Raw genomic sequence first — 17,216 nt, 5'->3', positions numbered from 1 at the left:
TCTGAGTTTGCAGAAAACATCCACAAATAAATGCTTCTAATAACTTTAACTTTAAAAAATAAGTATAATAAAACTTCCCTATTTTGTATTATACTTTTCTATACCTTTCTGCCTCTCTGAAAAAGGTCTTGAGATGCTATGCCTAGTGAATCAGATTCCTCTTCCTTTGTGAACAAAAACCACAGCAATCTTCTTCATGTTGTCCTCACTATACATTCTGCTTGAGTTATGCTCAGCTCAAACCCTCATAAACCAGGGTTTATAGATGGTTCAAAATATGTTATTCATGCATATAATAATTGACCTAAGAAAGTATTTTAGGTAGCTTAAATAAATGCATACAAAAGCTAGTAATACATAGGTGAAAAATAATAAGCCAAATATAATGTTTATTTTTTAAAAATCACAATGAAGGAGGCCATAATACCTTCCTAAATTGAGCTATAAATTTAGTTCTGAGCTTCCTGATAGTTGAAATAAAAAGGAGAAGTTACAAAATTTCAATTCAGGGGAAACCAAACTTCTGCTAATACTAAACTCTAAAAGAAATTTCCCTTAGGGACTGTGTCCCAAAACAAGACGAGGAGGGAAGACTAGTGTGCCCATCACCAATGTTTTCTGGAATTTTCTCCCTGTTCATCCCTATGTGTATGAAAGTGTCTCGCCATAAATATATCCCACATTGAAGAGTCTGCATGGTCAGGTTCAAGAAATCAGAAAAACTACAAGTTCTGTAAAAGAGTTAGAGGGATCTGATGTTGTAGTTCACAAAAGTAATTTTCCCTCATCTATGTCAGAATCAGAAAGAAAAATTAGTGAATTGGGGCGCCTGGGTGGCTCAGTGGGTTAAGCCTCTGCCTTCGGCTCAAGTCATGATCTCAGGGTCCTGGGATCGAGCCCCGTATCGGGCTCTCTGCTCAGCAGGGAGCCTGCTTCCTCCCCTCTCTGGCTGCTGCTCTGCCTACTTATAATCTCTCTCTCTCTGTTAAATAAATAAATTAAATCTTTAAAAAAAAAAAGAAAAATGAGTGAATTGTTTTTCTATTCTCTCTATGTAGATACTATTCACTATTCCTAATAACATCATTTTCAAATGAGTAAATTGGATTCGGTGAATTGGAGAGAAGTCAAATGGAAGTCTGATTTATCCAAGACACACAGAAATTCAGAGGCATATCAGTGATCAGAATCCGAAAGATATGAATCAAGTTATTCATTATACTCATTGATAAAGCAATCTTAAGACGACAGCATTTAAATGTAAAAACACAGAAAAAAATCATCTTGTCATTAGTCATATTACCACAGATCATGTGATACAGATTATAAAAGACATTATGTCTCTGTATTTTAAAAAAATTATCTTTACTGATGCTAAAACTACCCCCAAAGTCACAGCTTCTGTAGTAAACATTTAAATGTATGTTAAAACTGGCAGCTCTCTAAGAGTGACAGCTCTCTTGCTCCATATTAAACAACTGATGAAGAAATCATTGATGAAAAACTTTGAAAATATCATTTAGTGAATGAAATATCATCATGGTGAGGTCAGGAATATTACCTTATTGATAAAATATTCATTTCCTGTAATAAATGGGTTTGGAGTCATCAATTATCAGGAAACTATCAAACACTCATTTTGACTTAAATATATTTAATAAGTCATGTTTATTGGATTCATATTGATCGATTCTTCCACAATTTTCACTCAGAAAATGAAATCTGTGCAGTTAATTAGTTGAAAATAACAACTAGCAAATTTCACATTTAGTTTTACCATATGTACATTTGTTTGAAGTAATAATTCAACTTCTGTACTTGATTGCATATTTTGGAACAAAGTAAACAAATTACATTATGACATGGAAATATCTCTAAAAATACACATTTGATTTCTTCTTGGAAAATTAAGCACAAATGGCTTAAGTGAATCCCTGATAAACGACGGCAAAAATTACTTGATTACATGGGTATAAATTTGACTTAGCCATTAAAAACTTTTACATAAAACTATGCACACTGGCAGTCATAGGATACATTAAATTTCTCTCCTAAAACATTACCCATTAAAAAAAGGAAGAAGAAGAAGAGGGAGAGAGAGACAGAAAAGAAAAAAAGAAAGGAAAAGCTTGGCAGTGCTGCTTTGCTCTAGAATTAAGAAGCCAGAGTTTTATTCATATCTAAGTTGTGGGAAAGATGATGGGATCAAAAAATATTTCAAGTTGGAAGAATGTGCAGTCAGAGGAAATACCGCTAGGCGGCTAGTAAGTTAGTAGAAAAGCAGAGAAGTATATACACATTTTTTTTTTTTTTTTTTTTTTTTTTTTTTTTTTTTTTAAGGCTGCTGTGCACTTGGCACAACGTCTCACAAAATCTTAACAAATGCTATCTTGGTTGGGTCTCATTGCATTTTGATGAGCCACGCAGAGTTGGGGATATTGTCTTTTCACAACAGAGTTAGTCATTATGAGATTTGCTCAAGGTCAATCCACAATCTGGATCTTCTGACAAAATTTAGGCATGGAGTCTATGCCTAAAACATGACAGCCATTTGAAATACAAGTAAGTGCGATTTGACGTTAATTAATGCAAATATGTGTTACTACAAACTGTTTCAATTTGTAGTCCACTTTCAATAAAGAGCTCAATAAAGTGTATGTCACCGGCAATAACAACAGCTAACTAACCCTATTCATATCAAATAAACAACTGTAAAGCGACTATTACTTGCAAAGTATTGTGATTAACAGCTAGTCATGGATAGCAGGTGGTTTACTGAGGTCCTTTCTCTTTCTCTCCCTATATGTATGTATATAATTTTCTATTCAACTAGTTTACCCAACCTCCCCTGAAGATAACGTGTGACTTTATTACAGAAATAAAGTTCACAATAGAGAGGATTTGTATATAAAACTACCTTTTCCCTCTTGAACTCTATTTTCTTTTAGAAAGGAAAAAAAAAAAGTTGGCAGTGCCATGACCACCCGCGTTTTAGAGCAGGAGACCTCTATTCCTGCTCTAGTGTTCTGGCAAACTTATTCATACAAATGCATCAACCTGCGTGCTGTCTGGTAAGACACCTTAAAGCAACATTCTAAAAGTAGGGGCCTTAATTTGCACCGTCGATAGTGCTGCAACGTGTTTGTGCAGTTTTCCTTCACATAGGAAGTTTCGCCACAAAAGGAGTTTAAAAGTTCAGGGTAGGGATTTAGGTGACCTACAAAAGTCGTACGTCCAGCGTCCCCATTTTCCTCAGTACTTTATATTATTATACAGTAATTTAAGCACCAGACCTGCCTTGATAGCCTCTCACTTTGTGACACAGCTCCAGCTGGACTTGACTTGCTCTGGGCGCCAGGATCAGGGTCCCACCTCAGGGCTCAGAGAGGTTTGTTCCTAGTGGATCAGGGCGGGTGTGTTGCCGGAGTCGTGTTCCATTGGCTACACTCTCGGGGACTGGCCGGGTTTTCCGACACTTGATTGGATGGAACTTCCCCTGTAGGCCAAGATCATTGGAGGGTGCGGGAGCCAGGGGGCGGGGCGGGTTCCCCAGGATTCTTGACCGAGCGCGCTCAGCTGCGGAGCAGGGCGCCGGGCGCCGTACTGGAGCTGGTTGGGAGGGCAGCCCTGGAGGGAGGACGGGAGGGTCCCGGCGCGGAAGGGGTCTGGAAGGGGTAGAGCGGGGCCGGGGCTGGTCGCCGGCCTCCCGGAGGGCAGTCCTAGGTTCCCCGCGGCGGTGGCCGCTCCAAGACAGCATCTGTCAACGCTCTTCCTCAGTCCTCCTCCTCTGGCCCGGCCGGGCTCCGCTGGCGGCGGCTGGGAAGACGCGGGACCCACCGTGACGAGCCCATCAGCTGTCAGGCGAGCGGCGAAGCGACCCGAGGGCGGCGAGAGACACACAAAGAACGCGGTGAGCGGCGGAGGCGAAAGGGGGCGGCAGATTCGGGACGGCAACTCCCGGCCGCGCCCGCTCCCGCCGCCGCTGCCGGGGCTGGGTCCGAGGCCGCGGAGACAATGCGGCCGGGCTTCGGCCCCGCGCGCCTCAGAGTGCGGACGCCTGCGCTCCCCTGGCCCCTATTTGATCGTCCCTCGCCTCGCCCAGCCCCCTCCCGGCTGGCTTGGCCCCCGCCCTGGGAAGGGGCGCCCTCTCGCTCCCGCAGCCGGGAAGAAAGTCCGTCCGCGGCCGCCGAGCCCGGCAACTTGCGAGCGGGGAAAAGTTTGCGGCGCCTCCGCGGGGCGGCGCGGCGCGGCGCGGCCCGCCCCTGGCGTCCGCGGTCACAGCCGGTGACTTTCTGGACTAGTCGTCAGTCCGGGCCGCGACGCGCCAGGCGGCGACTGCGGGGAGGGCCAGAGTCCGTTCGAAGGCGCCCGCGCCCGGGGCTGCGGGTGAGTTGGCTTTTTGGGCGCGATGGGTTTAAGCTGTCTGGGGTACCTGGGTTTGGGGAGAAAGCAGGGAGAGTGCTTTTAATACTTTTTGGAGCAGGCGGGGAGAACACATATAAGTGCGATTGCTTAAGAGTCGCTGACATGCCGCTGGCTCGTGAACCGTATCGGTGGGAACCTTTTAGGAACCGGGGCTACTGAGGGCCTGTGCAGGGTGGGGGTTGGGAGGTGGAAAGATAAGAAGGTCGCGCACCAGCCTTGCCAGTAACTGGCTCTGCGTGACCTTGGACAAGGCTTAACCACTTAGCTTTCCTCATCCGTGATACAGGAGGCTAGAACTACGTGATCTCTGGTGTCTTCTCGTTTTTAAATACATCTCGGTGTGAGATTTTCCTTGGGCCTCAACGTGGTACGGGAGTTATGAACCAGTAGGCCAGGATATATTTACAGGCGCCTGGAGTCACCTTTCAGCCTACTGAGAAGTAACTTTTAAGTCTGATGCTTTCAAACAGTAATATTGGAAGGTTTGGAAGGTTTTTTCCAGTGAAAAATAATTACCCATTGTTTAAAAACACTTCTTTAAACTGATCTACTTTGCTGCAGCGTTTGGAGTAGTAGCAGCCCGGCTGGGGACAGAGAACCAAGCTTGAGGGTGAAGTGGCAGGTGCCTCCAGCGATCCCTTCATCCCTTCTGGATTCAGTTTAGGGGGAGAACAAGGCTTTTATTATACATAGGAGAGAGTAAACAGGGCAGGTGTTTTGTTGTAAGTTTTCTGTATTGCTTCTTTCTACCGAAAACTTTTCTGTGGAGGGCAGTTGGGGAATGGGCTCTAACTTTTGACAAAGGGAAAGAAAATGACATTTATAACCAAAGTAAATCTTAAACTAATGTAAATCTTGCTTACAGGAACAGTAACACATAATGCAAGTACATCTTGATCTAATTTTAATGAAGGATTGAAAATAGCTGCTATGTTCAGTATCACTGACACCAAGATGGCTCACTTACATAATCTTCTTTGTTGGGATGTGTTAGTGACATGTATAATTTGGATAAATTATTAATGTTAAAGGTTTGGTCTGGGAATGGTTTTGGAATATTTTCATCACAGGTTGTGTTGCAACACAATGGAGTGTTAACTTTTGGTTATGATAATAACCTGCTTTTTTTTTTCTTTTTACTAAAAAGTGAAATCAAGCATTTTCCCTAACCAAAACTCTTTCAACTATTAAATGTTTATTCATCTGTACTGAATACAGGATAAATTATTTTGTTCTCTCAATGATAAATTTTCCCAGTTTTTTCACTATTCATGAGCATGAAGAGTCAGGTGCTCCACTGGGATTTCGCTTCTCATGGAGCTTATAATAACAAAAGCTGATTTCTTCTAATGTAAATGCATACATACACTCAGTAAATAATTCGGTGGATAAAATACCCAGTGCTTAGATAAGAAATAATTTAAAATTCTTTTTACCCATCCTTAAAGAGAATTATCATGCTTTAGGGGGAAGGAAGAAGGTGTCAAACAAAACTGGCAGAAAACCTGAGTTGAATTCCAGTATCTATCCTGAAAGTTTATATTTTAAAATTAGGGATACAGATTTGGAAATAGACGAAGATAACTGATAGGGTTTCCAGGAGAAAGATAGCAATATAGATTTAACATAATACATTTTATGACCTAGCTTTCTTTGAGGAACACAAACCTTTGAAAAGGTATGTTTCTTAAATTATCAGGAGCTATTTGCATTGTGATTAAATGTCTAATTAAAACCTAATCATTTATTTTACTAATCATAATATTTCACTTGAGTGATCTCTGATTCTTAAACTCATTGTTAAAATAACATGAAGTAAACCTTTCAGGGCAGTTGTGTGAAGGAGAGTATACTTTTGAAATCAACTAAATCTGCTGTGAGAAAATTACCTCTAATCTTACACCAAATATAAAATAAGCACTGGAAATAACATCTTTCCAAGAAGGTCTTCACTCTAGACAAATGCTGTGTGTGCAGAGGGATACTATGTGGATTACATCATACATAAGATACTCTGATTTTCCTAAGGGGTCTGTGTAATAGTCTATTTATTGACAAGGAAAGTAAGTCCCCAACATTTGTAAGCCTGGAAACTTATGGAAAGCCTCTTGGCCTTATTTAAAAGTGACTACTCAACCTAAAACATAGCACTGCTATTTGAACAATGAGCTGTCTGTAGAATGTGCATTCTCCTCATAGCAGGTTTGCTGGTTGGGCAGCTTTGCAATGGGTTAGAACCCTGAATCTGAGAATGTAGTCTTTAGACCACTTGTATCAGAATCTTCTGTAGCACCTGCAAAACTTCAGACCTCTGGATAACTTTCTACACTTAAAGAATCAGAAATGTCTGTGAGCAGAATCTAGAGTCTGTATTCTTAACAAGCTCCTCCCAAAGTGATAATCACACTAAATTTCGAGAATTAGTGTTAGAGTTTTCTTGCCAATGGTTAATGGCAACCGTTGCTTCCCCCCAGGAACATTTGAAAAGTATCCCTTCCCCCCACCCCATTCTCACTGCTCTGATCATTTCCCTTCTGGCACCAGAATTGGTGGCTTCATCTCTTAACTGTGGCCAGGGAGGCCCTCACAAACTGCTTCCACAAGCAAACCAAAATACCGTCTATAAGCAGAGTTAAGGCAGCCCTGGAACACAGGGCCAAGAGACCCCTTCTTCTATGAGGTACTTCCACCACCCTCTCCTCCAGCTACTTCCTCATCAAGGAAGGAGATGAGGTTTCAGGCAGATAATTGGGAAAAACCCCAAGGGAAAAAAGGAACAGAGCTAGAATGCTGGATGGAGAGCTATCCCTTCATCATAGTTTAACATTCATATTTGATGATTTGAGTTCTAAAGCTGATAATTTGGCACTCAAGTGTGAGGCATAACCCAGGCCCCTTCCTGTATATTGGTAAAACTTTCATCTACAAAACTGTGTAATGCTCCTGTAATCTCTGTATCCATAAAATTCCCAGCATTTCAGTATTTTCATGTTTATTGAAGAAAAAGACAAGAGTTTAGGAGAGAAGTTCAAAGCATAGTCTAAGGAGTCAGCACACCTGATTTAATTCCTGGCTTTGCCCCTTACTATCTAGGTGACTTTGAGCTGCAACCTTGACCCTGTAAGCTTCAGTCTCCTTCCTTGGAAAATGAGAATAATAGTACCTGCCTCACAGGAGTTGTTTGGGAATTATATAATACACAAATTAGTGATAGATAATAATTGTCACTCACTATATACTTCATATCTATACTTTTATTATAGTAACTTTTTAATTTCTTTTTTAGCCCTGGAGAGTTGCTGTAGAAGAGGGATAAGAGAGGAAGACAACGCAGAAGGAGATAAATCACTCTGGACACAGGGAAGGTCATACCACTAAATAATAATTGTTGAGCAGAGGGGAAAGGGACAAGGGAAGGATGCAGACTGCAGCCCTGCTAATAACCTAGGCTTTCTCATGTGTCACCCTGGTTCAGGTGCTGTTTCTCTACCCTCCTCCCTTTTCATACCACTTGATATACTATTTTTTGACTCACTTTGAGAAACACTGATTAATTAGTCTGCCTCAAAATGTTAATCCTGGTTTTGGATTTTAGTAGCTGTGATCCTCAACTCTGTAGTAGCTTAGGGCTAGCAGTTGTCTCTCCTCTTGGCATCTAGCCTTTGGAGTTATTGAAGAGAAGAGATTTCTGTCTCTAACCCCAAAGAAATAAATCCAGAATCTAACTCCAAATTTGCCTTTTCAGAGAAGTGTATGCCATCAAGACATGGCCATGTGATGAGAGAGGCCACTGCCCTCTGACTTTGAAAAATACCTTTACTTTCTAGAGCTCTTCTACTTTTCAGAGTACTTTGTCTCTTATTAGCTCCCTATTTCCTTACAGTCCTGTAAAATATCAACATTAGTAGACAGACCCCTATGAGGCCTGTCAAATCTTTCTCTTCTCCCTATCTCCATTCTCTTGCAAACCTATTGCAAGGCTAGTCTTTGCTATCTTCACAACATTTTTCTTGAAATCAAAAGACTTCTATCACTTTATATATGTCCCCATGTCATATTGAACCTCCTCTGCCTGGTTTATACGGTGGCCTTAAAAATAGTGTCCAGTCCTACTCTAAATATATTCTTTCTGGAATATGGCCTGTTCACTCACCACTGGGCCTAAGCCCATATTGCTTGCCTCATCAGTGATGCCTCCTTTTGAACCACCTAGATTCTACCCATTCTTTAATTTCCAACTTCTCCTTGGAGCCGTCCCAGATCATCAGTTCCTTAAAATTCCACCTTGCTCTGAACTCCAGTGGTAGCCATGGCTATTTGGTCAATTATAACCTGGTCTTAAAGTCCTAAGGGAGAAAAAGTATAGCATAAATCTTATATAGAGAAGAAAATACTAGACTAATAAGTACTAGACTAATAAGACTAATAAGTGCTTCCATGTCTACTAAAGAGCCATGGCAGGAAAGCCAACTTGCTCTACCTTTGTGGTTCTGCATTTTCTGAGCTGTGAATGTAGAAAGGTTTGGGTCAGATGATGTTGGTGGTCCCTTCTCATTCTGAGGTTCTGAGACAACTTGGCCTTCCCTGTGTGGGATGGGATTCTTACTGAGTTCTTGGATTAAAATGTCAGGAATGGACACTCAGTGCCTTCGGGACTTGTTCTGTCCCACAGATCTCTAATGCTAAACTTGGCAGTTTTTGAAGGCCATGTACCTTTTTTGGTAAGCCTTTTAACCACAAGCATTCAAGGAAGGCTAGTAGGGGTGAATTAGGTGGCAGGATGATGCATTACAGATAATAAAGAGTTATCTTGTGACTGACTTCCTATGATGGAATAAATAGTGTCAGCAATTAGATAATCCTTAAGCCTAACATTTTAAAATTTTGTATGTTATCTTCATTGGATAGTGCTATATGTTAAATAAAGTTATATTTTCTTTTAATCATTTCATAAATGGAAACACATTAAAACAGTCAAACTCTAGGATAGACACTAGATGATTTTCCATAGTAATGGGGTTAGTGACATGTAAATTTGCATCTGTGTGTATATATATCACATGCACTTTACACTTAAATTAAGAAGGGTATCCCTAAATTTTGAGGTGCTTTTATACATTGACCAGATTTAAGAAGAATATCTCTTTAAAATGTGTTGACATTTAATTGACCTTTGAAAGTTAATTCTGTTAATCATACTCAAAGTGCTAAAGCTATGGTTGACTGCTCTGGTGTTTTTACATTCAGTCGTGCTTAGCATATAAATTCTTCAGCATAATTGCTACTTATTTAGCAAGAGTTTCCTTTCTTCTCTGAAAATACGAGTTGTGTTTTATTTTTGCATCTTTTTTTTTTTTTTTAAACTTTGCTTCAGGCTGGATGGTGTTCGAGGTTTGAATTGGAATGCTTTCCTGTCATTAGTTGTATGGGGTGTGGCTTCTTAATATAGGAGTAATGGAAATTTCTTGCTTAGTGGAAGTCTACTACTGGCAAAAGTTCGAGGTATGCTGCTAAAATTTAGAGACACTTAGCACCTCAATACTACATATTTTTAACATAATAAACTTCTGAAAATCTTTCAGTTCCATTTGTGTAGATTAAAACTATCAGTACTAGTATTTATTAAACAAGGATTCAAAGGATTTGTTTTCATAGCAAACTCTGATTATATTCCTTGAATCGCTGTGAGTGGAATTTAATTTTTCTATAAATGATGTACATGTTTTTAAAAAGTCAAATATGTTTCTTTTTTAAAGCTTAACATTTTATTACTATCACCTAGAGAACATCTGCTGAATTGTTTAAAAATTTCTGGGTATTCAATTTATGAAATCAGTCTATGGAAATAATTTTTAATATGGTTAGCTGTCTTATAGTCTTCTAAATTAATATTCCCAGTGATCATGGAAAAGTAGCTAGCTTTTGCTAAATGTCAATAGAAAAATAAAAGCATATAATTTCTGATTTTTTGCTAATTTATCTTTGAGACTCCCGGCATATTTTTTCAAAATATTTTCATCTTAAAAGCCGTTTTTAAAGAAAGAAGATAAAGTTTAAACCAGAGTTTTTTATTTTCATGAGGTCATTTTATGCCTTTCACGTATGTAGCTCTGTATTTGCAGTATATCTTGTTCCCTGGTTGGAATAAGTTTTAATCTTGCTATATCTTTTATTTATTCACATATTATAAGCATGTTAAACAGTCTCATCTCATGAAACTGAACTTATTTTCTCATTATTGTATCTCCTTCCATATTGTGCTTTTTTTCTGCCTTTTTCTATTTCGAGTTTTACAACTTACAGCTGTCCTTTTCATCTCGTTATAGCCCCCACCTCCAAGGGAAAATAAGTTCTTTTGCCTTAGTCCAAACATTTAACTTGAAACTCTGTCCTTTTTTACAATATACAATGAAGCCTCTTAAATAATATTATCTAAATAACACATAAAAAATTCAAATGACTACAGTGCTGAATAGTCAGATACGGGATATCCTAGACTAAGGGTGAACTCTCACACTTCCATTTTGTAAACTGGTTTCAACACATAGATTCATTTCTTCCTTGATAATAAAAGTATCTCAAGACCAGGCTAGAATTGCCTAAATACAAAATGTTTAGATAAAGCCTGGTTCCTTGGGTAAGCTCTCTTAGTAATTCAACTGGATTGATGACACATACAAAATCAAGACATTTGTTCTTTTCTGTTTGAAGTCTGTTTTACCATCATAAAAAGTTTTTTGTCATTTGAATTCATATATATGTATTCACAGATAATTTATTTTATTTTCATTTTATTTAACAAATTTTTATATCATTCTTTCATTTACCACTGTTCTAAACACTTTACAAGTATTAGTTTCTTTAATTATCTTGGCGCTATAGTTATGGTTATTACTATATAATTAGAGTTATTATCATTGTGCAATTAAGAGAACAGAGTTTTGTTTTTGTGGTAGGCCTTAAGTGAGGGGAGACTGATGAGTATAGACAGAGTGGATAATTTAGAAGTTGTGCGAAGAGTGAACAAAAAAAAGTGCAAGAGTTTTAGGAAGATGAGTCTACATGGAAAGGGTCAGCCAAAATTAGAGGAGCCCCTCCTCAGTCCTGGGAAGTGATCATTGCATCAGAAGTGACCATTGCCATGGGTTTCAGCTGTGTGGTAAGTTGGGCTGTACTGCCTCATCGTGATTCGCGTGGACTTTTATGCCTTCCCTCAACCTAGCATTTCTCAGGACAAGTTTCTTTCTTCCTACAGAGTTTGGCTTCTCTCTTAGCTGTAAGTTTAGGCATTGCAAATACAAACAAATGTTTTGTTCTTGTTTTTGTTTTTTTTTTTCCCAGCCTTAACCCCAGCCCACTCCATTTACTCTTCTTGCCCTAATTTGTGCATTACTTTGAAAATACTATTCAGGGGGCGCCTGGGTGGCTCAGTGGGTTAAAGCCCCTGCCTTCAGCTCAGGTCATGATCCCAGGGTTCTGGGATAGAGCCCCGCATCGGGCTCTCTGCTCTGCGGACAGCCTGCTTCCTCCTCTCTCTCTCTGCCTGCCTCTCTTCCTACTTGTAATCTCTGTCTGTCAAATAAATAAATAAAATCTTTAAAAAAAAAAAAGAAAGAAAATACTATTCAGTAATGTTTACGTATGTGTGTGTTGTATGAAGTTTAGGGACTGATGTTAAGCAGTGCGATAAAAGGACAAAGTTATGTTTTCTCTTGAAATTGGGGATGGAAGAAGAGGAGAGAACAGCTGAATATGAGAAAGGAGAGAGACATCATGGAAAAGAAGAGATACGTGGAGGAAAAAAAGATGGAGAAAAAATGAAGAAAGAGAATTACTGATTTGCTTTACACCCACACCTCCTCCCCAACTTCACAGTAACAGAGGCAGTTTCTCTCTCTTTTGCCTGACATGAGGTTCACCAGGAAGTTATGCGCCGTGGGAGTGGAAAATTTCTCCCTTTTGCATTTTGAGACTTGGGTGTGCTGCTTTGAGATGCCACTGGTATCTAAGTAATATTTGTTTATACTGGATATTTTTCTCTGTAGCCTTTGTGGATAGGGCTTAGAATACAAACAATACTGTTAGCAGAACTGTAGGTACTCGATTGCTATGTTTATTTTATTAGTTAAAAAACTGCCAGAGCCCTAGGACTTTTGAGCACATTTAAAAAAAATACCAGAGGCAATTTCAAGAAGTGCTTTGGAAAGTAAAAATAAGAAAAGTTAGGAGTTTCAGGCTCTAGAATGCCAACCAGTGTTGGTAGGTTTCTTTTAAATTAATGTCTTCAAAAACTCTAAGTTAGGATAGTTTCATTAATTATTTTTTAAAGTGAGTTAAAATTACTCTTCTGTATATAAATCTTTTCTTGATAGATAGCATGGGTGAAAAAAAGTGCGGCACTTTTGTTGTACAGAATATAAAACTAAGGTTAATTCTTTTTTTTTTTTTTTAAAGATTTTATTTATTTATTTGACAGAGATCACAAGCAGGCAGAGAGGCAGACAGAGAGAGAGGAGGAAGCAGGCTCCCCACCAAGCAGAGAGCCTGATGCGGGGCTCGAACCCAGGACCCTGGGATCATGACCTGAGCCAAAGGCAGAGGCTTTAACCCACTGAGCCACCCAGGCGCCCCTAAGGTTAATTCTTTAGGGAATTTAGGATTTTCTGGATGCTGCTTAAATCATCTCTAATGACTTTACTTTGTCAGATGACAGGTCCAAAAGTATTTCTTACTGATTTACAATTGTATTGGGACAGAATCACTGAAATTGTGATGTTCCCAGAAAATCTAAAATATGGTCACTTTTACCCTTAAACTTTCTGAAGATTCAATTTATGGTCCCCCGAAGTCTCTTTCTTTATCCTGCTCTCAGTACAAAGTTAATATTATTTAGTAGCATTTATGAAAAACACCCAGTTTAAAAACTATTGAACAAATCAAATGATAAAAGTATATTTGAAGAAATTAATTTATTTTTTTTGAAAGATTTTTTTTTTTAAGATTTTATTTATTTATTTGACAGAGAGAGATCACAAGTAGGCAGAGAGGCAGGCAGAAAGAGAGAGAGGGGAGCAGGCTCCCTGCCGAGCAGAGAGCCCGATGCGGGACTTGATCCCAGGACCCCGGATCATGACCTGAGCCGAAGGCAGCGGCTTAACCCACTGAGCCACCCAGGCGCCCCAGAAATTAATTTATTTTTAAATAGTTATTCATGTCTCAGGTAGAGGGCTCTGGTCTTAACAGGTTTGATTCGATCCCCATTGGTAAAACAAAGTCAAGATTCTTTTTTTTCCCCTCAACCATTGCATGGCCGTAATGTATTATTTAGACATTTCAAGAATCACTAACAAATTACCCTTTTGGAATAGAAAGGGTGAAAGGGGACTCTTCTTTCTCATTTATTCTTTTTCATTTTATCCTTTCCTATTCACAGAAATTTTTACTTTATTCCACTGTTCATCAAAAATTTCCCATTTGAACATCCTAGATTACTAAGTTTCCCTAAAACTAGGCAGAAACAGAACCTGGCCCTTCAGACGCTAATGGAAACCATCCCATGTTTTCTCAGATTCTTCTCCCCAGATGCAAGAGGAACAAAACAGTAGTGTGTGGTTTGTCATTGTTGCTTCTGTGGCTGTCCTGTTTGGTTGACCTAAGCTTTTTTGCCTCCATTCTTAATGCTGAAATCTACAAATGAAATTAGGGCCAGTCACACTGTATTTCCCTCATCAGCTATCCCTAGTGGTTCAAATTTAGCACAAATCTACTGTGAGCACATGTTAATTAGGCTAATAGAATAGGATGAAATGATAATATGAGTTTTTCAATAACTATATTTTGAATTGAAGTGTGGTTTTATCTTACGAGTTTACAGTTATTTTGTTGGAAATGTAGAAAATCCTCATGTGAGCAGCTAAGCTACCGATAGTCCCAAACAGTATATGTTAAACATTAATTTGCTGTAAACTGCTGAAAGTGTCTTTGATTTTGAGATGCAGTGAGCTATTTCAAATTAAGTTGCCATTTCTAAGTGGAATGGTGTGGAGATCTTGCAGCCTGATTTCAAAGTTGGACTCTGAATAAGAATTTTTTTGTTCCTGTTTTCTATATGTGTCACTGTCACAGGCATAAGGTAGATGAGCCTCTATTCTTTTGCTCTTTATAACCAATTCCCATGCCAGACAGTATTGGAGATAATTAAGTTCTTCTATAGAAAACTTCCTAAGTCAGCTACTAACTACTGTGTCTGTAAATATACTCTCAAACTGTTTTGTAGTCCTATTTTTAAAAAATGTGTGGGTGTGGGAAGTGATGGTGAATGAAGTCAGGGTAATTGGTGCTTCTTTGTATTAAGAAAAATCACACTAGTTAAAGGAAGTCTGCTTCCATGATTTGTATATGCTTAATTTTAAAAAATTCTTCTAACCCTCTCCCATTTCGGTTCCTACCCCTACCTCATAAATTAAAGCAATGAAAGAATTAGAGTCATAGGATTTTATAGCTGGAAGGATTTTAGAGAGAATCTGATTAACTCTCTTATTACACTTGAGGAAATTGATGTTCAGTGAGGTCAAATGAGATCATGTAGCTGTTTAAAAGCCCAAATGACATTAGTAGTTTATTTCCATTAGTAAACACTGTACTGATTAATCTCCCTTAACATGTTCATAATCAGAAAGAAATAATAAGGAAAAATAACTAACTTGTACATGGTACTTTCTCAAACGTATCTATCACTTATCAGAAGAGCTCTTAAGGTATAGGTACTTTAGTTCCCATCCACAGAGCAAAAGAGCTTAGCAGTGTTCAGAGATCTGTCCATGCCAGTCTCTATTAAAGGGCCCAGAGCTCCCTGTCTTCCCACCTTGGCAGAAGCCTCAGCTGGTCTTAAGACAGTTCTCATATCTTTGTACTATAGCTTTGACTCTAAACTCGGTCTAATTATTAACTTTTGTCTATTTGATCACTTTTAAAAAGGAAAAAAATTTTAAAGAGCTATGAGCTTATAAATTTGCAAAAGAAGAATGCTGGATAATTGTAAATAAGGTGTGTTTTAATAATCTCTTTGTCAACATTCTAAAAATACAGCCAGTATATTTTGAGTACCTTACTGCCTATAAAGCACGTGATGGGCTGCTGCAGTAGACACAATAGTGATTGAGGCAGAATGATGGCTTTCAGGGAAGAGGCTCATGCAATTGTCTCTCCTTTCAAAGATTTACCTAGATAGAGAACTATGCTTGAGAAATGTCTGATACTGTCTATATTACTCTTGAGATAGAGAGCTGCTACAGTTGACCCTAGAACAATGTGGGAGTCGGGGCGCCAATCCCCTGCACAGTCAGAACTCTGTGTACAACCTGTTACTCTCCAAAACTCTACTAATAGCCTATTGACCACAAGTCTTTACTGATAATACAAACAGGTAGTTGACACATATTTTATATGTTATTTATATTATATACTGTGTTCTTACAATAAAGTAAGCTAGAGGAGAAAGTTATTAGAATCATAAAGAAAATACATTTATAATACTGTGCTGTATTTATCAAAAACAGTCATGTATAAGTGGACTCTTGCTGCTCATACCTGTGTTATTTAAGGGTCAGCCGTAATTCTTATGTCTAAAATGGGTCAATTTCTTATGATTATTTGTATTCAAGTATTCACATTCAAGAGACTATGGACTCTGAAAAACAACCTGAGGGTTTTGAAGGGTCAGGGGTGGGAGGTTGGGGGAACAGGTGGTGGGTGATGGGGAGGGCACGTTTTGCATGGAGCACTGGGTGTTGTGCAAAAAGAATGAATACTGTTACGCTGAAAAAATAAATAAAAAGGGAAAAAAAAAAAAAAAGAAAACTTTTAAAATACAGAAAAGTAGAAAAAAATCATATGTGTATTCTGCATCTTACCATGGTAATATTTGTATCATACATACAGGTTTTTTCTTGGTTTTCTTTTACCTGATGGTTATATTATTGCATAGCTTTGTAAACATGTTTTAATGATTACATAATTTCAGAAAGTCAGTTTCTATGTATGTCAGTAATATGGCTATTCTATGGCAATTTCAGATAGATACTATTTTACAAAAATGACTCATCAAAGTCTCTAACCTGGGCTACTACTCAAATACTTTCTAAAATATTTGGAAAAAATAATGAACCAAGTAACAGATTATTTTCAATTCTTTCTTTAAGAGCATCAGAATCATTCTGTTTGCTTAAAATGTCCATGGTGCAGTTGACCTACATTAGAAATGGATTTTTTTCTAATTGTGAAATTTGTGAACAGAAATATTTTTAAGATGCAGTTTAGAATTGTGTTCCTCTGAAATAATTTCTCATTACTGTGAAGGTATAGTACTAATCATGTTGAATTTTTGCCATCTGGGGAATTTAATCTGGCAGCTTTGATTAAAAAAAGAAAAACAAAGACTTCTGAATTCTGCCATGGGATTATTACAATGAAATTTGTATTAAATTCACCTAATGGCCCTCTCGAAATATGATCTTATATTTCAATAGGGCTAGGAGGGTATTCCTAGGTGAGAGTTGCTCTTTGTAAAGAATCTAATGGAACCCTGAAGTGGGGAAGAGCTGAGCCAGCAGGTTGTCAGAGGGATGCAGCCTGGGAACTGCTGACAGTTATGTGCCTGAGGGAAGGGAAGGAGATGAGAGGAGAGGAGTTGGAAGGAAAGTCCCTTATTAGCCTGAAGGCTAGGATGCCCTGACCCTTGGAATCCCCCTCCCTGGTGAGAAAGCCAGCCAGAGTAGGAGGGGAAAGGCTGG

At 38.7% G+C, this 17,216-nt stretch overlaps 1 protein-coding gene across 1 annotated transcript in view; it reads left to right on the top strand.

Annotated features, from left to right (window-relative positions):
* The window catches only part of LOC123942196, a 98,111-nt gene that overhangs the window by 14,434 nt on the left and 66,461 nt on the right, over positions 1 to 17,216 (top strand). The window contains exons 3-5 of the mRNA XM_046006086.1: positions 3,503 to 3,612; positions 3,724 to 4,386; positions 7,712 to 7,790. Coding sequence (XP_045862042.1) covers positions 3,503 to 3,612; positions 3,724 to 4,386; positions 7,712 to 7,741 — 803 coding nt within the window. The 3' untranslated portion in view covers positions 7,742 to 7,790. The remainder of the gene's footprint in view (positions 1 to 3,502; positions 3,613 to 3,723; positions 4,387 to 7,711; positions 7,791 to 17,216) is intronic.

The sequence above is a fragment of the Meles meles genome, chromosome 5 (assembly GCF_922984935.1).
Source record: "Meles meles chromosome 5, mMelMel3.1 paternal haplotype, whole genome shotgun sequence".
Taxonomy (NCBI): Eukaryota; Metazoa; Chordata; class Mammalia; order Carnivora; family Mustelidae; genus Meles; species Meles meles.
The sequence above is the reverse complement of the archived record's forward strand: the minus strand, read 5'-3'. Positions and strand labels throughout refer to the sequence as shown.